General features: G+C 37.3%; 1 protein-coding gene across 1 annotated transcript in view; it reads left to right on the top strand.

Moving 5' to 3' along the window:
- The window catches only part of SV2C (synaptic vesicle glycoprotein 2C), a 109,226-nt gene that overhangs the window by 35,090 nt on the left and 52,092 nt on the right, over nt 1–22,044 (top strand). Inside the window, exon 3 of the mRNA XM_050328758.1 lies at nt 10,772–10,952. Within this exon, the coding sequence (XP_050184715.1) occupies nt 10,772–10,952 (181 nt within the window). The remainder of the gene's footprint in view (nt 1–10,771; nt 10,953–22,044) is intronic.

The raw sequence follows: 22,044 nt of genomic DNA, 5'->3' as shown, positions 1-22,044 counted from the left end.
TACTTATTTGCTGCTAGATATGCACTTCCCTACTGCTAACTGGAAAATGTTGTTCATTGGCTCTGATAAACTTATGGTACATTTACCCAGCATCTTTGTTCAGCTAATGGAAACAAAACCAAGTGGTTTTGATGACATATTACATATATCAAGTTATTCTAGCATTTCTTAACAAGTGAGCTTTTCTCAGGATAAATATGTAATGGACAAAGTCTTTTAAAATACAGAAACCTGTTTAACAGGCAAACTGATATTTTGACTTCTGGAGAGATTGTAGAAAGTTGAGAGAGTACTGTAATGTAGAAAAATGAAGCAAATGGTGTAAAGTGAAACTGGTTGTACATCTACAGTATTACAAAAAGATCTGCATTCTCAACGATAAGTGAAGGTGGCCCATTTGCAAATTTCTTTACAGCATGTTTTCTGGACTGAAATGGTTTGCTTTATACTGGTTAGCAATGGAGAGTTTCGTATGAATTTGAGGGAATATGGATGAATATAACCTATGTGATGTGTGGCTCTACTGTGCTGTGTATTGCTTTTGTCTGGCATTTTTTAGGACCTGCTTATTTTCACAGAGCTCAAATACTTTCCCAATGGCTAGAATTCAGGGCAGTTTTCAAGGTTGTTCTGAAGCTGCCACTAACAAGTCTTGTTAAATGGATATCATAAACTGATAGATGTAGTCATCTAAACAATGTTCCATCTAGACATTAAAACACTGCCTCCTGTTACTCTTGTAAATAAGTAATTAAAAGCCTTTTAGCTTCACCAGCACCTGCAGGTGTATTGGCACCACACAGAAGGTTATTCTGATCTATTATCCTTAATTCTGACATTGAATTGTTTAATCTGTTTCACTGACTCTAAATGGGAAAGCAGAAACATGGGATCATTAGCAATGGAAGTTACCTTTTTCCCTTGCGTGCAACTGTGAAATAGGTGAGGTAGACCAGGTGTTTTGTCAGGCATTTTGGGAGGTATGTGACTTTCAGACACTTACCAATTTTTGTAACCAGTTCCTAAGTTAGGCCTAGTTCAATGTCTCCCTCTGAAAGCAAAAATTTTGGTTTGGGTTTGGTTTTGTTTCTTTTATTTTTGTTTGGGTTTGTTCTGGTTTTGTTTTTTTTTAGTGTAGTTTCTCTTCCCCCACCCTTTCACTGTGTTGAAACAGTGGTGGTAACAGCCAATGTATGGATGAAACAAAATAAAAAGAATCTATTTCCTCCCATTTACAAAAGAAGAAGTTTAAACAGTATTGGAATATAGTTACACAAAAAAGAGTTAATGGCTGATTAAACACTAAAGAAATGGTCAAGTGTTAGCTTTAATACCAAACAGAAACCTTCACTAAAAGCATAGTTTTATTAATTAGATTTTAGTATCAAGTGCTTTGATTTGCGGAGTTGGATGCATTTGTTATAAATAAGTCTAATATGCTGGGATTTTTATTTTAATTCAACATTAATTAAAAGTTATTGATATTCATGGGCTGGGCTCTGTTTAGTGTCAGAAGCAAGACTAGTTGAATAAGGCATTAACATTCAGGCAATAAAACATGGCCAAAATGAACAGTTTTGATATGAAATGAGATGATTAATGTAGATGACTGCATGGGAATTTTAAAACTTTAGTGAAATATATTTTTAGGCTTTGAAATTTAATTAATCCTAGCTCATTGCCCAGTGCTTTGCACTGCTCAATCATATGCAGCATTTATAATCATTCTGATTCTCAGGATTGCCGTGTAAGTGCATTTCAAATTGCAAAGTCACAGCAATTTCTGCCATGACAGGGTCAATTCAGAGATGGACAAAGAGTGCGTTGAATTTAGCATCTAAATGTGAGAGCAGAAAAATCCAGAGGAACCTCTGCAGTTGCAGTGGGATAAAACAGGAATTAGGGGGGTTAGGACAGCTTAACTGGGTATGTTTTATCCAAAGCTTGCCTGTTAGGATTTTCTTGCTGATACCAGAGGGAATTGTTGGATCAAAGAAAAAGATAGTGTAAAAGTAGTGTCTTCATTGATAACACCTAGAGAATCTGTCAGCAGCTTCATGTCATCACCTGGGATTACCTGAGTTTATGTTAATATCTGTGCTCTATATATTGTGTACTGGTAACTACCACCTTGTAAAATATTGTTTGTATGGGAAGAAAAATACCAAAAATTGTCTAGTTTTTACAGTTCCATGTTGTTAAATTTGAATGCTGATTCGATTATTTCAAGGAAACAGTGCTTTAGTCTTTTTCTCTATAATGCATTGTCTAGCCAAGCAATAGTTGTTTGAAGTAACAGAGTGCTGCTGTCTGCTGAAATAATCATTACTATCAGTATTCCATTTATAAATTATTCCAATAAAGAAATGGAATAACTCTGATGAATTTTTTATTCTGAGAAATCTACTTTGGAGTAAATAAAAATGATGCTAGCATCTGGTAGTAGATGATACTTTTTTAAAAGACTAGTTATTGACATGATAACATTTTTAAAGCAGAAGTGATGATGACAATGTACTGCTGCCTTATCAGAAAATACAGCTGTGAAGAAAATTCCTCATCCTAACAAGAAATCTATTACCTGTTACAATCTGTGCAGCTACTGAACTTCTATTAATTTAATTATTTATCTGATTTGGGTATAAGGATAAGCAGAAGCAGTTACTCCTTTTGTTATTACAGTGTTTCAGTTAAAATAGTATCTGAAAAATGTATGTTACCAATTAATAATATTCTGAAACAGTAAAAAAAACATATCAGCACATCTGCTTGTATAAATTTTATATATATTGTAAGGTGAATGCTGCTGGAAATGTAAGGATAAGTAATAGCATATGGAAGCTTAGAGTTAGAAATTAATTTTTCAAAGTTAATAGATAAAGGTCCAGAGTTGTATCGCTGTGTTCTGCACTAAATATATAAAGCAGAATTAGTCTTATTAGTTCAAAGAGAGAAAACATGGTGGCAAAATGCCAGATTTTTTCCTGATGGAATTAAATTGAGCCTTACACCACAAACACCTCAGGTTGTAAATCTCTCAACTGAGGTACAGGAAGCAAATTGAAATTAGGCATGTTAGGCACATAAATTTAATACAAGCATGCTAGAGGAAACAAAAAAAATCACTAATACTTGAATGAAATTTGTATGAATGATTATTGTATGAATTATTGTTGTGTGACCCATTGTCTTCCCAGTGGACAGTGTTCCTTTATAGCTTTGGAAAAGCTTTGATCAAACCTTTCCAGCAATAAGTTTTCATCTCTGGAATTTCCTTCAGGGTGGACCCACACTGCAATAGATTCCTGATTTGGAACTATATGCAAGTTGTTTTTCCTTGGGGGGGAAAAAAAAAAAAGTGATTTTTTTGGCTTTTTTTCTTTATTTCATGGAGAAGGTAAAACTGATCTCAATTCTTCTTTGCTTCCAAGAAAAAAAAATTTTCTTTGTTTGTCTTTGACTTTTAGAAGAGCACAGCAAGGTGATGAGTTTGGGTAGCCATGCCATGAGACCATTTTTACTTCAGTCTCAATGTTAAATCAAAGCAAATAAATTGTAAGTATTTGCTGGTCTAAAATTTTGGTGGCCTAAAATTTTAGATAGCCAAATTTTGTTTTGCATTAGGTGTTTTCTGCTTTCTAAATATGTCAGAAGTCCTATTCACTTAGTCTCAGTTGCTTTCCAACTATCTTTGAGGCTCTATACTGACTTCAACATGTACTTCCCTTTTTGAGTTAAGTTCTCTGGAAAATTTGGACTTGATTCATTTGAAAAGGAAAAAACGTGGAATAAGCCCCCAGTTTTGTATTCTTTTTAACTTCTGTTTAATGTTTTGTACTTTTTTAGGCTCTATATTTGCTCTGTATTTGTGAGACTTCTCTTTAGGAGTACAGTACTTGGCTACCTCACAATTTTTCCTTTACTAAATCAGTCATCAAATTATGCCTGTCACAATATTACAAACCTGTATTGTTTGAATTGCTTGTGCTTCAGATAATGTTTTTTCTCATTATCCTAAAGACTGTAAATAGGTTTGAATGAAGAACTCTTGAGTTACTTGCTCTTTCCTTTTCCTGTCTACGTTGGCCAACTGATTATGATACTACTTTTGCTCAGTGTGGCTTTAAGTTCTATTTTCCAGATTTTCATGTTTCTTTATTGTAGTTCTTCAGTATTGTTTGAGTACAGGATCATTTTGTCTGAACACCAGATAGAGTTAACTTGATTTTTATTTGTGTGGACCTTCTGGGTTGGTGCCCGACTGAATGTCATCAGGTGTTTTGTAGGCATGTTTGGAATTGGTGCTTGGGTTTGATGGGGGTATTTTTTGTTTGTTTGGGGTCTTTTCCTGTTGTTGGAGCAGAGGAGCTATTTCTTACATTAGTTAAAATTGACTGATGTGAGCTATGAATTGTACAACATGTATTTTTTGTAGCTTTTACATCAGAGAATATCCCTGATTTGTTTTCTTACGTAAATACTAAATCCCCAGAATTTTATAAATTCCATATATGAATAAATATTTTTAAATATTTTTTTGGATTGAAACACTATGTTTTGTTTCCTTACCTTCATGAAAATGCTAATGTTTTGGTATTGCTCAACATGTTTCAGAAGATGAGTTTGTCTTTATTCTACCACTGATCTCATTGGAATGAGGTGTTTTCCTTTGTGTGAATTTATATCTTTCTTTGGCTATTATGGAGATAAAGTTGTCCTTTTTTACTGACTGTGAAGGATATCCAGAATGTCTTGTGCACTAAGCAGCTAAAAAAATTTGCAAAAGCTAAATGATCTCTCATGTGGAGGCTTGTCGCTTTGGAATTATTACTATTAGAGAACTAAGCATACAGGTTACTCAGGTGAAAGTCAGACTGCAAGACTAAAGAACCACTGCAGTCAGATAGACACTGTGCAGACTTTTATATTGAGACTGAGGTGCTTCAACATTCATTTTAAAATGAATACCTTTCATGTATTTAAACAGATAAATCCTATTACTGTGTTTTCTAAACATAATTCTAATAATTCAAGTAGAACTTGACTGTTTGTAAATATATACTAAGACAAAGAGCAAAAAGCTTCAAAACAAGTGAGTAATTAAGCATCTATGCTGAAGAGTATGAAATTTCATATTGTAACTTGTCTGCAGCTGTCCTGAAGGTGAAGGCAGGAGGAGTGGATTATTCTGGAGAGTAGTAAAAGAAAAAGAGCCTGATATGCTGGGGCATTTGGGGATTTGCATACATTGCATATAATTAGGTAAAAAGAGTCATTTAACATCTAAAGTTAAGACACAAAATGATAGCTGTGAGAAACAGCTAGCACTTAGATAAAGGAAATCCATGGCTTGAGAAGGTTTGACCTTGCAAAGACTCATGCACAATTTTAATTTCAGTTAATACGGTGGCTGTCACACACATTTTTAGAGAAACGGTACTTATCAACTTTTTCAGATGGCTGAACAATTGGTATTTTGCTTTAACCACTTAGATCTACACCTTAAAAATTTACCATTCCATAAATACAGAGCTTGCTGGTCCACTGCTACAAGCACCATTTTTAGAGAAAAGAAGAAATAGTTATTAAAGAGGCATATTAGATTGTGGCAGTTCTTTATGTACAAGTATCACAGCGGTGTTATGTCTGAGGAGATGAATGAAGGGCATAATATAACAAGAAGTGAAGATCTAATATGCTGAATACATCGATGGCTTTAAAGACATTCAAAGACAGGATCCATAGAAAATTTGAGTCCTTCTGTCAATTCTGGAGTTATTACAGCTCTCTTATATTTGTTTTCTTAATGGAAAAGTACTTGCTTTAATTACCTCCTATTAAAAACAGTTAACTGAAGGTTATGTTCAACAGTTGCTGCATGGTTTGTGATTCTTTTCAAAGTCTTTTCTGATCAAAGAAACTATTAATGGACTATAATTAAGCATAGGTCATAGATTGTCATCTTTAAAGTTCAGAAATACTGTTTATCAGTGTTAAAATAAAGATAAATCTGGATATTCTTATTCTTGTATTCATGGTGCTACTTATAAGCATTGGATTCCTTCACCATGGATTGTTATATTTTAAATAATAGCATATGGGAAAATCCTAATACAAGTTAATAAAGCACTGATTACAACATAATTCCTATGAGGTGTTTTTCTCCTCATGGAGGTGGCTTAGGAGCACATTTATAATCGTGTTTTCCAGAATACAAGTAGTATTTTAATCTTATCTGTAAAGCATTTTTTATAATGAGATTACACTTTCCATCTGTAGGAAGCACATTTCTCATTCAGACAAATGACCTGAAAAATACAACAGGAAAAAAACAACTTCATGCTACTTGCGTTAACGCACAAGAACAACTACCAGTGAAACCCAGAGCCTCTGAGCTCTCTGTTGCAGGGAAGTCTGACTTTACTTTTATTGCAGCATTTTTTCCTGGTGGAGTATACTTACAAACTAATTTCTTAAAAGCTTATGTCTATCATTTAGATAGCAGGCTATGAATTACAAAAGATATCAGCAAGTAATGAAGTTATGACAGCACAAAGAGTTTAATTGAACCTCAGTGACTGATGAAGAATGTACTGTTATGTTATTGTTTAGATTGTCCATAACTAGCATTTTAATACCAAAGGAGTTCTTGTTTAGCTGCTTTGCAAGGCTAAGCTGCTGCCTGCAGTCTGAAAGATGCTGTGTGCACACCCATTTAAAATATACTTAACCACCTACTAGTCAAAGTGTGTGCATAGTGAAAAACAATTCCAAACTCACATTCCCTCATCTGAAGAGGATGCAAGCATTTTGTACATTTATGCAATGGGGCAAAATTGGTGAAGTATGTAGAATTTCTCTGTGGAGAGAAAGTACAGGTTGTTAAAACCTTGCAAAAGAACAATAGAAGAGAATATCTTAGCACGGCATAAGAGTATTCAGTTTTTACATATGTAAATTTATGCAAAATATAATATGTGATTTATGAAAGGTGTACAAAAATTTAGTGTTATTCTCAAGAGATTTATGTTCTGGCCAGTGGAAAGCATAATAAACAGCAGTTACAAAGGTTGCAAAGGATGAGCTTATGATAATATAATGATAATAAAGTGATAATCTGATCTCATTGGTTACTTGCATTTGTAGTGTTGTTGTTCAGCTATTTTAAGTGTTCATTGTGGCAATGGATTTACTCTATGTAGGATGGAAGAAGTCCTGTCAGAGATGGACTGGTGAAGGAAAAGAAGAAAACAGCTCAAATGTTATAGAAACAGAAGTTTTTTATGTTGTTTAAACATATCTTAAAATGGCTTTTCTGTATTTTTGCAAAGTCACTGCATCTCCTTCCTGACACCCCCTGCAAAGAACTCTTATGCAGGAATGTCCTGGGAAGATACCCTGAGGTCTTCTCATTGGCCCTTGTTAACCCTCTTCTATTGGCTATTAACTCTTTACCTGATTGGTTTTTTTCTGTAGTACCCTGACTCTGTAATTGGTTCTTTTTCTATCCCCCTAAAAGCCTTATAAGCCCACATCCCCACAATAAACTTCCTCTTTCGTCCGTCCCTCTGTTGTGGTTTGTGTGAGCTTCAGAGAATGGTTTAACACCCAGGACCTGAAGGTTCCCCCTCCAAATCAACCATCGTAGTTCATAGTTAAAGTTCTCCTTTTTCATTTGTCACTTTTATGACTTCTTATGAATACTGCTGCAAGGGAAAAAGGTCTTAAGGAATGATTTGAAAGGGGACTTCCTTTACAGGCTGCAGACAGGGTTTAAACTAAAATTTACAGGGCAGGGAGTAACCTCAATGTATCCCACTCCTAATAGTTTGGTACCAGTGCCAACAAGAGATGCCCAGAGTTTGAATAAGGGTCAGAAGGCATGAAATTATGGTCCCTTCCAACTCAAACCATTCTATGATTCTGTGATGTTCTGTATAAAAAAAGACAAAAAACATGGAAAAGGAAAAAGGCAGGAAAATGCATTGATATAAGTGTCATTGGTAGCAGTAGCTTCAGGATGGAAGAGATACAGATCTTTGGTCAGGGAGAGGGATTGTGCAGGGTCTGCAAGGCAGTTAGAATTTTTTAACTTTGAATTAAGTTACTGTAAAATGAATTAAGTTAATGTAATGGGAAAGAATAAGTTAATGCTGCGCCTGGGAGAGCAGCTTATTTATAGAAGTTTATTGACAGGATGAGAACATTATATTTGGCAGAATCTTTTGAATGCTCTTTAGGAGAATTAAACCAACATAAGAGTCCAACGCACAGTACAAAGACCAAAAGATATGTCATCTAGAAGAAAGGTTAATGTTTTTAAACTCTCAAGAATTGGAAACATTTTTTCTTTCATTGTTCATAGTGTTTTCATATTTCTGTGCATCACAAGGAAAGTAATTACTTGGTGAAATTTAGATTATTTGCATAAAAATATTTCAAAGTTATGTATATGGAGAAATATTTCATTGGCATTCTCTATTTCTTATATTAGAGTGATGACTGGGAAAGCCCGGCAACATTAGTATATCAAAGAAATAAGGAATTTCACTTCAAGAGTAAAAATCAACCATTTTCTTTGCTTTTTTGAAATTAGTCTACTGGCAGTGCAGCTGTTTAACTATATTTTTTTAATGTTCTTTCAACTGCTATTGACAAGTAGGATCTGTGGGATGGAGTTTCCAAACTGCTAATATGCAGTGATCCACCTGCAACATGGTACAGTAACCTTGACCTCAGGAGAGATCTTAAAGCAGCTGAGTGAATGTGCTAAGTGAGTCACCAGTCTTTTTCTCTTTAGGACCAGAAAATGCATGAGCTGTGTGCATTCTCATGAAAAACCAGTGAAATAAAAATTTCTGATCAGAATGAAGGAGCTACCTGATAAATGTCTGCTCCTAAACACCTCTAAACCAAAAAAAAAAAAAAAGTATTGTACTATCTGTGTTCTTGCTGGGCTAAGAGAAAAGTAAACAAAGATATCTTAGTAATTCTGCAAATTTTGTATTTACCCATATTCTCATCAGCATTCTTTGGTGAAAGACTGAGAACCCAGCAACACCTAGAAAATGTCCACTGACAAAAGTTATTTTGAGAAGAAACTTAACTGTTTTCTTAAGGAGTTTGTTCTTTTGCAATTTTCTTGTGATGAGCAGTAATGGATCTGTTATCCTGTCCTGAGGTTAGATGGGGCTTTGAACAATCTGATCCAGTGGAAGGTGCCCGTGCCCATGGGAGAGGGATTGAAACTGGGTGGTCTTTGAGAAGCCTTTCAACCTAAGCACTGATCTTGCTAATATACATTTAACACAATGTGGTTTTTATCAAATATTTTTAAATCATGTCTCATAAGGATGGAACAGTGAAAACTACTTGTACAAAATATAAGGGGAAACAGGGACAATTTGGGGTGCAGGAGACTCTGCAGATGTCAGCACTTCAGATGTTATCACCAGGAATTCCAAGCATGGAAACACTGATGTTTGACCTCTACATTAATATGTGTTTAACCAAGTCCAGGCATTTAAATGTTTTGTTTCAGCTTCCTTTCCCATCCAACTACTTTCTTCAGGCCAGAGATGATTCTTTGGGAGGCCAGAATTTTACACAAAAACAATTTAAGTTCAGCAGAGATTCTGAAGAATTTGTCCATTCTTGAAACTAATCAAAAAGAGACACAAAGCAAGGATTGTTAGTATTTTAACTGCTTCCACCACCTTTATCGTTAATGTCTGCTCTCTAGCAGATGCGTAAGATGGTAGCAATATGCTACATGTATAAAACCCAACCTAGGAACTTCAATAAGAAAGTAAATGAAAGCAGAATTACATGTATCAAACAAAACACAAATTTGATGGTTCAAAAACTTGGGAATTGTTTTTTCCTTCTGACAGTCTGCTCAATGTGTTATATATCTTTGTCACGTGTTTCCACTGGGAGTTTGTCCTTGGAAAGGAAATAACGTACAATATACTATGGTGTGAATGGTCAAAATATTAAATATTTCAACTTACCTTTCTGTGAGAAAGTACCTCATGTGGAAAACATCATTAATTTAAAAAAAAAAAATATTTTTACCTGTGTCATTTTAATATATATAACTACACTGTAATGTACCTGTTCAAAATTCTTTGGGGGGAAAAAACAACAGAAAAACCCAAAATACTGAATCAAGAACATTACAGTGCTTTTGCTTGTAAAGGACATCTCCTTTTTAAATAAAGCAATACCCTGAAGTAGTAAGGAGAAAAAGAAGATCCAGCCGGACCTTTTCATTTCTACAGATCTCAAGTGGAAATGTTTGTTTCATAATCACCTTTCTTTAGATTTAGACATGTTACTCCCAGTAATTAATCCCCTACAAGAATGCTTGTTTTCTAGAAATGTTTAGACAAATTGTTTTGGTAGGGGAAGTTACAATTTTTTGCAATATTTAACATAAATGCAGTTTGTTACTGAGTAAGCAGTGGCATTTCTCCCTCTATTCTAACTTACTTGCCTACATTTTTATTGTTTTAACTAGAGGCACCTGGTTTAATATTTATATTAAACTTCAGTGTATCTGGTAAGAAATGACAAAGACATGGTAGGAAATCTGTTTTCCCTAGATACATTTGCAAAACTATGCATATAATTTCTATGCAATGAGAAAGGATAAAATAATTTGTCTGCTATTTTTTTGGAAAATATAGAAGATTAGCTGGTTTTGGTGTCATCAATTATGGTCAAGTTATGTAGCTCACAAAACAATATCTTTTTTTGTGTATTACAGGTAGCATAGTGTACCTTGGGATGATGGTGGGGGCATTCTTCTGGGGAGGCTTGGCAGACAAGGTGGGAAGGAGACAGTCACTCCTGATATGCATGTCTGTCAATGGATTCTTTGCCTTCCTTTCATCATTTGTCCAGGGCTATGGCTTCTTCCTCTTCTGTCGCTTGTTTTCTGGATTTGGGTAAGCTGCTCTGGTTTTGTTCATTTCCACAATTTCATGTGTCAATAAAAGTTTCCTGTTTGCAAAAGTACGTTTCTTAATACAGCCTGTGTCAGGGGTAAGAGAATTAAACAATATTGCTACTGCACTCCTAAATAACAACTGGAAGGGGAAGAATAACGATTTTAGGGGAAAGACACAGACTAAAAGCTGTGAGATTAAGTTTGTTCTGTTTTTGCAAAGGATTTGCTTTTTGAACTGGATCAACTTACTTAACCCTTTTATGCCTCAGCTTCTCTATGTACAGTATCTTTTTCAGTCAGCAAAATAATACCCTCCTGACAGGTATACTCTAAGATTTTAGTAATATTCATGCAGTTTCTAATGTGCTTGTGTGCATAATATTTTCTATAATGCCACTGCAGTCAAGAATGTAAAATTTAAAATGGGGTTCTAGGTTGTGCCAGATGTTATTGTTCTCTTCAGAAGAACGGTGTTTGTGGCCCTGAGTTTTCTTTGCTTTTCATTTAAATAAGTTCTCAGTTGTTGTAAAAGTTTGAGTTATATCTAATGGTTGATTAAGTTTATAATTTTAAACTTCCTTCAACAGAGATTGAGATACAAAAGTAAATTACCCTGAGAAAACTTCTGCTTTTACTGCACCCCGGATAATAAAGAGCTCTGTTCTGCAAAGTGTGTAGTTTAGCACTTCAGGTAATTGCTTGATTCAGATCAAAACTCCTAATTACAACTCTAGTTCAGGCCACTATCAATAATCATGATGCTGAACAGACATGAGCACAGTAGTTGTGTTGTTACATCATACACATGAACTCCACTGCTTGTATGGTTTGTTGGCTGTACATTATGTAACCATAATGCAGCAACACTGCTGTGTGATGTTTGTGGTTTCAGAAATCCCTTGATCTGCTCTGAAGCAGGCTAGGACTAAACACTTATACAAAAAAGATTACCATATCACTAAGTAGTTTTAAACTGATGTAGGAAGGGGAATGTAAGGGCAAGAGGAGAGAGGAAAATGTGAGGAGTCCTCTAGCTAGAAGAATCTCCGTAGTCTGTCACCAGATTGCCAGATATGACTTTAAAAGACAAGGGGAAATGGCAATACTCTAATTATTAAAAAAAAAAAAAGAAGCAGCTTAGAAAAACAAAATCAAAAATACCATATGATAGATGTTGTGGTTTTGCCCAGCAGCCCATCCCTGGGACTGTGGATGGTTTTGTCCAAGTGGGTTTCCGGACAAAAAGCCAATCAAAACTTTCAGTGATGCCTTTGCTAATTACATATTTAAGAAAAATGGAAGAGAAAGTTTGGTTGGGCAGTTGAAATTAGGCAGCCATGTAGGAGAGAGGCGGCAAGGCCCCCTCCTCCCTCGGCTTGGGCTGGGAGGTAAGTGTAGCATTGAAGCCCCCCTTTTCTTTTGTAAGAGAGTGAAGAATAAAAAACTTTAGAGAAAGACTGATTGCTTGGACAAGAAACTGCTGTGGAAGAATTCCAGCAAGAGATAATGGAGCCTCCAAGGTCAAAGCTGGCAGCGGAAGCTGCAGCAAGAGAAGTGCGAAGGGGGGCGGGGCTTGCTTCTTCCCCCCTTTCACTCTCTCCCTTCAGCAGGGTAAAGACTAAAAAATAATCCCTACTACTTTGTAGAAGTTTGTTGGGGTGAGAAGACCCCCGTGCTGCTTGTGGAAGAGCCTACACTGGAGTAAGCTGATGCATGAAGAAGCTGAGACTTTATGAGAGACCTGATAAGGCTCACGCTGGAGTGAGACGGCTCAGGTGAGATGTTGGGATCTCAGTGAGGCATCCATGCTGCTACTGAAATCTGTGACCCTGAGAGAACCTACGCTGGAGCGAGACGGCCCAGATGGGATGTTGGGATCTATATGTGGAATCCATACTGCTGCTAAAGATTTGTAACCTTGAAAAAGAGACTTATGCCGGAGCAAGGACGGCCCGGATAAGATGTAGGGATTCAAGTAAAGAATCCATGTTAGACCATACTGGAAAGGTCTATCAAAGACTGTTCTCCCATGGGGAGGGACCTCCATAGGAAACAGGGGTGGACTCTTAAGCGTTTATCCCCTGTAACCCTGTGGAAGAAGATCCATAGTAGGCAAGTGTCCCCTTACAAGTCCATGGAAGAAAAGACCCTTCAGGACCTGAGTAACCCCCAGCCTTCGGTCTTAGCCCAGGAGAGGGGTAGGCCCAGCCCTGGAGGCCTACACAGAGAAGGAAAAAGAGTTCCAACTGCGACGAGGACGCTGCAGAGTTACTGGAGAGAGAGCTGGAACTCCGAGAATGGAGACAGAAACTGCTTCTCCTCTTTGGACTAATATAAAAAGAGGGGGGAGGAGTATTTTCTGTAAATACATGGCACCTTTTACTTAAGTAAAATTATTGTAGATATAGTTCTTTAATAGTTTTTATTATACTAGTAATAAATGCTCATACTTTTTTCCCCAATCCAGTCTCTTTTGTCTGCATAAACCTTCTCTCAACTGATTAATAATTGTGTGGGGGGTGTGAAAGCAAATTGACCCAGGACAAAACCATGACAATAGATCACCATAAGTTCCAGGTGCTATGTTTTGTGATGCCATAGAGGAATACTACAGATCATGTTTCATGACACCTTCCCTCTTCTATGATCCTGACAAAGTCCAGAAGCTTATTGTAATACTGCTTAGCCTTCTTAATTTACTGGGGCAGTACCTTGTGCTACTAAGTTTTGTCTTTTGGCTGACAGTTTTGGGACGCTGTTGCTTTTCACCTAGATTGTCCCTCTTGGGACATACAGCAAAATAGGTGTTTATTATGCCTCATGACAAACTGGCCTGCAGGGTCTCTTCCTTACTTTTACAGTAATGATCAGTGCCTGTAGCTCTCCTTGTGACGGTTGTACATCTTGAGTTGAAAATCATGTTCTACTGTGTACACAGCTTATGATTAATGGCCTTTGAAGGAGCATGCCCTTCATATCTCTATCCTGTATCTCTTTGTGGGTTCCTACTCTGCCCAAAGTCCTCCTACCCCATCTTTGAAACCTACATGAATAAATCATAGATAATTTATCACCATGGACTGCATTTTAAATGGACCCTCCAAAACAATCCAAAACCAACCAATCAACCACAACAAGAAAGACAGGATGACCTGCAGAGTCATTCCTCATAGCAATTACTGCAGAGAAAGGTGCATGGCTGGCTTGCATTTGCTGTGTTATTCAGAGATTGGATTTTTCCTCAGAATAATCTCCTTCAGCTGATATCAGAGCTTTAGGAGGTTTCTAGAAAAGAGAAATGGCCATGAGGTTTCTAGAAAAGAATCTGTTCCTCATACCCCCAAAATGAGAGAAAGCTCATTTGATGAAATGTTTCCCCTTTTGCAGTCAATGGAAACTTTACCAAACTGTTGCAGTTTCTCAAATATGGTGGATAGCTGCTTAGAAACTTCATCTTCCAGTTCCCTCAGGACCTACCAATGTTGCTCATCAGATCCCATCAACTTGTGCACCTTCAGGTTTCTTAGATGTTCTCTGACTCCTAGGGTGAGATATTGTCATTCTCCCAGCCCCTGCCTTGCCTCCTGCAACTGGTGTGCCTGGAGCACTTGGTGATGAACACTGAGGCAAAAAAAGGGCCCACATTTTTCCCAGTCTTCCTTTTCTTAACAATGTGCCACTGTACCTTTGTTAGCAAGAGAGGAGGCTTTGCTCCAGTAATTTTGTGTGAATCGAAGAGCTCAAATACGAAATGGGAATAATTTTAAACAAATAACTGAATGATATGTTTTAAAGATAAAATAGTATTATTACTCAGATTGGAGAAGAGTTTTTTAAAGGGGCAGAGAGTTATCTAGAAAATTTCATTAAATTAGAAATATAAATTAAGAACTATTCAAATTAAATAAAATCATTTAAGTATGTGGAGTTTAAACTGATCTGTTGGTTTCTAGATAATCTAAAAAAAAGAAAAAAAGGTAAGAAACATGAAAAAATATAACCAGTATCTGATAAAAGATTGTACTTATTTAAAAACTACTATGAAATATTCTCTTTGCAGTCAAAATGTGTTTACAGAAGTAAACTGCTCAAGAAAAAAAATTATGCCTTCACATATTTTTAATTTAATTTTTTCATCTGATAAAACCTAAAACTAGTAAAACTTTCTCAAGAAGACAAAAGATATTTTGAATGCAAGACAGTACAAATAATACTACGATGCTGCTGTGTAAAGGGCATCGATACACATGAAAGTCTGAAAGGTGAACTTAAGCTAGAGAAAAGAATAAAGAAATATTGGAAAATCTTAAATCATTTCCTGTTACAGAAAATAATATCATAACTGTGATTCTTCCATTGATTAATCCAAAACCAAAACTCAAAAGGAAATTGAATTCAAAAGCCTGATAAAGGTCTAGGAGGGCTTTAGACCTTGTTTTGTACAAAGTAAGAAGACCTAGATGAGAAACTGTGAGCTCTATTCATCATTAGCCATTGGAGGAAGGTGCAAAGATTTATCATGAAAAAGCCCTCTGTCTGAAATTGTCAAAGAAATTCCTCTGATACAGACCATGACTCACAATATTGCTGTTAACTTGAGTGGAATGGGAGTTGTTGTCTATTCAACATTACTGGTGTGAAATATTCTCGGTTATGGAGTATTATCTAATTTCTCTTACAAAAGTAATCTAAGCTATTAGTTTATTAGTTGTGATACTTACAGATAATTTTAGTTGCAGCTTTTGTAAATACGACAACTAAATTTAGGATAAAGTGATTAAAAGTGCACTACGGCAGGTTTGTCTTATGCCAGCGAGTTTCATTTTGGTTTCTTTGAAATAGCCAGAGATGATACAGTTTGGAAAAATGTATCATGCTTATTCAGCCCAACTGTTACTTTTAGAAGTAATCAAAGTTTCCATGCAGTGAAAAGTTAGCTGAAATAAATATCCTGAGATGAACTAGAGTTTAGAAAATTTTCAGACAACCTCATATGTTTGCTCCTGAAAGAAACTTACTATTTCTCATGAGAAAAAAAAAAAAAAAAGCTAAATAAATGTGTCCTATTTTAAAACAACATATTGTTCCCAGGCTACAGAGATTTCTTTCAATTTGCCAGAATTCCCAGACTCACCTTCAGAGAGCTTTCTTCATCCTTCCTCAGACAATATCTCTAAACCTTCCTGCAATACTCCTTCCACATAATTGGATTCTACCACAGAGTCCTTGTGTCACTGTAGCAGCACTAAATTCATAATTCAGGTATTTTCTAAAAAATTCCTCACATTTCTGTGGGGAATCAAAAGTTAGCATAATGGATGTAGTTTCTTGTTATTTACAATTTAGAGATGATTGTCTGTGCAAATTCACGTACACTGCCTTTTACCAGTTTTGTATATTATATGTAGTGACAAGAAGCTCTTAGAGGCCATGATAGGAAAGGTGTGCAAGAAGTCCATATACATAACAACTGTAAAAATCTTCCAACAGAGATATAGACAGTGTGGACGCAGGACAAGATGTTTGGTGTACACAAGCAGTTGCCTTCAGGTCTAGACCAACAGCCTGCTTTTATAATTGTGTGTCATCAGTACTTTGTATCATGTTTTATTTATCTTTTACCTCTTCATAGCCACTAGTTTCACTTCTTTGTCATGAAGCACCTTGTTTCCTCACCCTGAAAAGGTCATAATCTTTCTGCCTCTAATTCCTCTCCAGCATCCAGCTGTCTTCCACCCAGGGCTATCAGTGTTTTTGCAATGGAAGCTAATGAATAGCTCTGCTGGTGATTTGCTTCAAAACTGATAGCCTATGCCGAAAGGGATATATGCTTCTCAGTGAAGCCAAGGAATCAGTTGGCAAGGTCTGAGCTTTCCAAATAGCTTAGATTGCCCACTTGCAGCTTCAGAAGTGGCTAAAAGTTGACTAATCTAAACCTTGGATAGCCAGGTGAGAAGTGGTCTTCCCCTTTCTTTGAAGAGAACAGGACAGTGTTCTTATAAGGAAAGGAAGACCATATGAAAGGGAGAGAAAAACTAGACAAGGGAAATACATAAATAATGTAGAGAGACAGAAAAAAAATCAAAAGAAATATTATAGAGTCATAGAATCATTTAGGTTGGAAAGGACCTTTAAAATCATTGAGTCCTACTGTCAATCCAGCACTGCCAAGTCTACCATTAAACCATGTTCCTAAGCCCCTCACCTACACATCTTTTAAATCCCTCCAGGGATGGAAACTGCACACTTCCCTGGCCAACCTGTTTCAGTGTTTTACAAATGTTTCCATGAACAAATTTTTCCTACTATACAATCAACACTACCTAGCACAACTTAAAGCTGTTTCCTCTATCCTTTTGTTGGAAAAGGAGAGACACACACCTGCCTACAACCTCTGTTCAGGTAGGGAGTGATAAGGTCCTGCCCTAAGCCTTCTTTTTTTCCAGCCTAGACACCCCCAGCTCCTTCAGCCACACTCCTCATAGTACTCCAGATGCTTTACCAACTTCATTACCTTCTCTGGATGCGTTTCAGCACCTCAATGTCCATTTTATAGTGAGTGGCCCAAAACCGGACACAGTACTTAAGGTGTGGTATCACCAGTGCTAAGTACAGGGGAATGATCACTATCCTGATCCTGCTGGTCACACTATTTTTGATACAAGCCAGAATGCCGTTGGTTCTCTTGGCCACCTGGGCACACTGTGGCTCATTTTCAGCTGCTTTTGACCAGCACCCATCGGGGTGTGCTTTTCCACTGGGCAGTTTTTCAGCCACTCTTCCACCAGCCTACAGCACTGCCTGGGGTTGACCCAAGGGCAGGACCCAGGACTTGGCCTTGTTGAACCTCATACTGTTGGTCTTAGCCCATCAATCTAGCCCATCCAGATCCCTCTGCAGAATCTTCCTAGCCTCCAGCATGTTCCCATTCTTGCCCAGCCTCGTGTCATCTGCCAGAAGACTGACAGTGCCCTCTATCCCCTCATCCAAATCACTGATTAAGATATTAAACAGGACTGGCCTGAGTGCTGAGTGCTGAACCCCACTGATTCCCAGTTACCAGCTGGGTGTAACACCATTCACTACCACTCTCTGGGCCAGCCATTCAGGCAGTTCTTAACACAGGGAACAGTGCATCTGTCCAAGCCATGAACAGCTCGCTTCTCTGGGAGAATGCTGTGGGAAACTCTGTCAAAGGCATTACTGAAGTCCAGTTGCACAACACCTGCAGCCTTTCTCTCATCCCCTAAGTGAGTCACCGTACCATAGACAGAGACCAGATTTACCAAGCAGGACCTGCCTTTCACAAACCAGGCCTGGTTGTCTGGGCCTGATCCCCTCATTGTCCTATATTTGCTGTGTGATGGCACTCAGGATATTCTGCTCCATGACCTTCCCCGGCACTGAGTTCAAGCCTGTAGTTTCCCAGATCCTCTTCCTGGCCCAGATCCTCTTCCTACCCTTGTAGATGGGTATCACTTTTCACAACCTCCAGTCAACTGGGACCTCCCCAATTAGCCAGGACTAATAATAAATGATGGAAAGTGGCTCAGTGAGCAGTTTCACCTCCCTCAGGACCCTTGGAGGGATCCTATCCAGCTCCATAGATTTGAGCATGTCTAAGGTGTGGTGGATCACCAACCATTTCCCCTTGGATTATGGGGGCTTTGTTCTGTTCCATCTCTTTGTCTTACAGATGAGGGGCCTGGGTACCCTGAAAACAACTGGTCTGACTATTTGTTTCCCCTCATGCAATAAAGGGTGGGTATTCTCCTTGGCCTGCCTTTGTTCTTAATATATTTAAAGAAACACTTTTTTTAAATTATTTTTTACAACAGTAGGTAGATTAAGTTCTAGTTGGGCTTTGCCCTTCTGATTTTTTTCCAGCATAAACTCATGATGTTCTTGTGGTCCTCCTGAATGGGCTTCCTGTTTTTTCAAAGGTTATGAACTCCTGGGTTTTTTCTGGAGTTCAACTCTGTTCAGCCAGGCTGATCTTCTTTCCTGCTAGCTCAGCTTTCAGTACATGGGAAAAGCTTGCTCCTGCAAGCTTTTTCTGTAAGAATATCCAATGTTCTTGGGCTCATTTGCCCATCAAAATTGCCTCCGAAGGGATTCTCTCAACCAGTTCTCCTAAAGAGGTCAGTCTGCCCTCCAGAAGTCCAGGGTACAAGTTCTCCTTGACAGCCCTCCTTACTTCTCTGAGAATCAAAAACTGTCATTTTCTGATCACTGTGCCCAAGACAGCCTCCAGCCATCCTATCACACCAACCATGAGTCCTTCTCTGTTGACAAACAACAAGTCCAGTGGGGTGCCCTTCCTTGATGGCATCTTGACCAACTGTGTCAGGACATTATATTTCACACACTCCAGCTGTCTCCTCGACTGTTTCCTCTTTACTCTGTTGCTTTTCCAGCATCTGGTAAGTTGAAGTCCCCTACAAGAACAATGGCTAGTGATTGTGAGACTTCTCCCAGCTGCTTTCATACTATTTCATCCTCTTTTTCTTCCTGGTTGGCCTGGGTGGTCTATGACACCAACCATGGTATCTGTTTTTTAAGTAAAAACTTGAAAAGATGAATGAAAACAAAGAAGAAAATATGCAGAAGAATTCATTAATAAACAATGATTTTGTGATTACCAATACTGGCAGATGTGGAAGCAATTTATCTGACATATCTAGCAAATTCTTCGCAATTATTCTTTTCAATATGCTTGAATTTGACATCATGTTAGATATGATTTTTTTTAATAGTGTGGGGTGAATTTGGGGAAAGAATTATTTACTCATCAGTTCATTTACTCATCAGAATCATTTACTCTTCAGTTCAACTTCCATCAGAACTGACAGTACAGTAAAAAAATCACATTAATCATTTTTACAAGGACTGTCTTGCAATTAATAGCATACAGGCCCCTTATGTACCTACAAGGTAGCTTCTTTAATTTACATGGTCCAAGAAAACACTTGTATTTAAACATGAATAGAATGATCAGCAAAACGTAGTCTATAGTGTGCTGCAGTTTTCTTGGTTTTATTCAGCAGTTCTGAAGGAGAACCGGTCAGTCTGACTGCTCACCCTTAGATATTTTGCTAGTCTAATGGCAGTTCTGAAAGGAAAATGACAGAGATGTTTTTCAGTGAGACTTGTGGTAGTGGGGTGTTGAACTGTTAGTAGGGAGAGAGAAGGGTAGATGCAATTGAATGGAAGGACAAGGGGTGATGGTCTGTTTCCAAATCTCTGAGTCTGTGTTTTGAGCTCTCTCACTTTTTAAAAAATTGCAAATAACAAGGCGACAAGTTGCAAATGCCATCTCACATTGACACTGTCTTTATTTTTAGTCTGGAAATTGTCCAGCTTTGAAAGAGAAGACAAGGTATTTCAGAAGAGCACCATCCTACCTTGTTCACTTAACATTCTGTAAGGGTTTGGTTTTTTTTGTAATTATCTCTATGCCTTGTATGCTTTTGCATTTCAAGCCCCTTTGGCTAGTGAATCTACAAATAAACAAAAGCTGCTATCTGAAACCAGAGGTTCCTGAATGCCTCACAGACGTGTTTTCATTACTGCTGTCACACTGTGCAGTTGCCAAAGTCTGTTGTGACAAATCATAGCTCTGAAGGTAGATTAGCAGACATTTATCATCTTTGTGACAAAGAAAATGCAAATGTATCTTAACTGATTGTTTGTTTCACTGAATGCTATGCTCCTAAGGTGCATCACTTAAATCTGCTTCTGGTTTCTCCTTCCCCATAATTTTCCAGAACAAGCATGAACTGAGAGTGTGCATAAAGATGTAATTATGCATTCTTTCTTCCCCTACCTACTTCTGATGGGGTTTATCACATAAGATGAAAAATAACTGGAAAATATTGTAGCTGATGTTTGTCATTCTTTCAACTGATATTTACACTGTTCTCTCACATATAGAGGAATATGTGCAGTACTAAAAGGCTCCTGCTCTTTATTAGGTGTTGTTCTTCCATATATTCTTACATAGTTACAGAAAAAGAAAGGCTGAAGGCATGCATCCTGTTGTTCTGTGTGCAGAGACTGACCCTTATGGTGAGAGAGTTTATTTTATGATCTTGAGCCAACCTCAACAAAGTTTTGTCTCTTGCTGGTATTGGGTTGCAGAATCTGTTTTTGGGAGACACTTACCACTCGTGATCATCAACCCTGAGGTTTATATCAGTGTGTTTTTTAACCTTTTTAAAAAATGTTCAGATGCCACACAATTTATCTGTAGAGGTGTAAAAAATGTACATATTCACAATATGTTTACACCTTGTAGACACCTTTTGTGACCCTTCAGGAAGCAATGGCATGGAGTCCCACTGTCCTGTGCGGATTACAAGTTTATGTCCACTGCTTTGGCTATGATGACTGAAGAAATAGCATACATGAATAGTAGATGAGATGTAAAAACTTCAACTTGCTTGAAAAATTTGTATTTAGGAAAGTTAAACGTGTTATTTTTAGAATGAATATTCTACTCAAGTCAACACAGTTTTCACAGGCTTTTCACCTGCACATGCAGATTTATCGAGAGAGGAACATAGTTTGGTGTATCAAATTATTTTCTACAAATGAGGATGAGTCATATAATTTACAAACACACTAACAGCAAACAGCCCACTGTATCGAACCAATTCATTGCCAGAAGCAGACTTGATACTGTGTCATGTGGGAAAATAGCATTTGCATTTCTCTTAAAACAAAAGATGAAGTCTTCCTACTTAAAACTTAGTAGTAATTCTGCTTTTAATTTTTTTTGGAATTCCGTCTGTGCCTGCCACCATCCATTGCACCAATAGGTGGGCAACAAAGAAGCAGTCTGCTTTCAAACTTACAATTCAAAAATGTTGAAAACCAAATTCTGTTCCTTCCATGGATTTTTTTTTCTTTTTTTTATTATTAAAAGGGCATTCTTCTTTACAGCGGTTGGTGATATAGTGGGTTTTTTTTTTAATACGAACATTTGATAATTCATATTGATGAAGTATGTAAAAGAAGTATCTGAAAGATCATCACAAGAGAGTGATGGAAGACATCAGAGATGCTCCTATACTCCCTTGCCCAAGTCT

Source organism: Myiozetetes cayanensis, unplaced genomic scaffold (assembly GCF_022539395.1).
Source record: "Myiozetetes cayanensis isolate MyiCay16 unplaced genomic scaffold, myiCay2020 scf4, whole genome shotgun sequence".
In the NCBI taxonomy this organism is placed as follows: Eukaryota; Metazoa; Chordata; class Aves; order Passeriformes; family Tyrannidae; genus Myiozetetes; species Myiozetetes cayanensis.
Note: the sequence above shows the minus strand (reverse complement) of the source record. Positions and strands in the feature narration are given on the sequence as shown.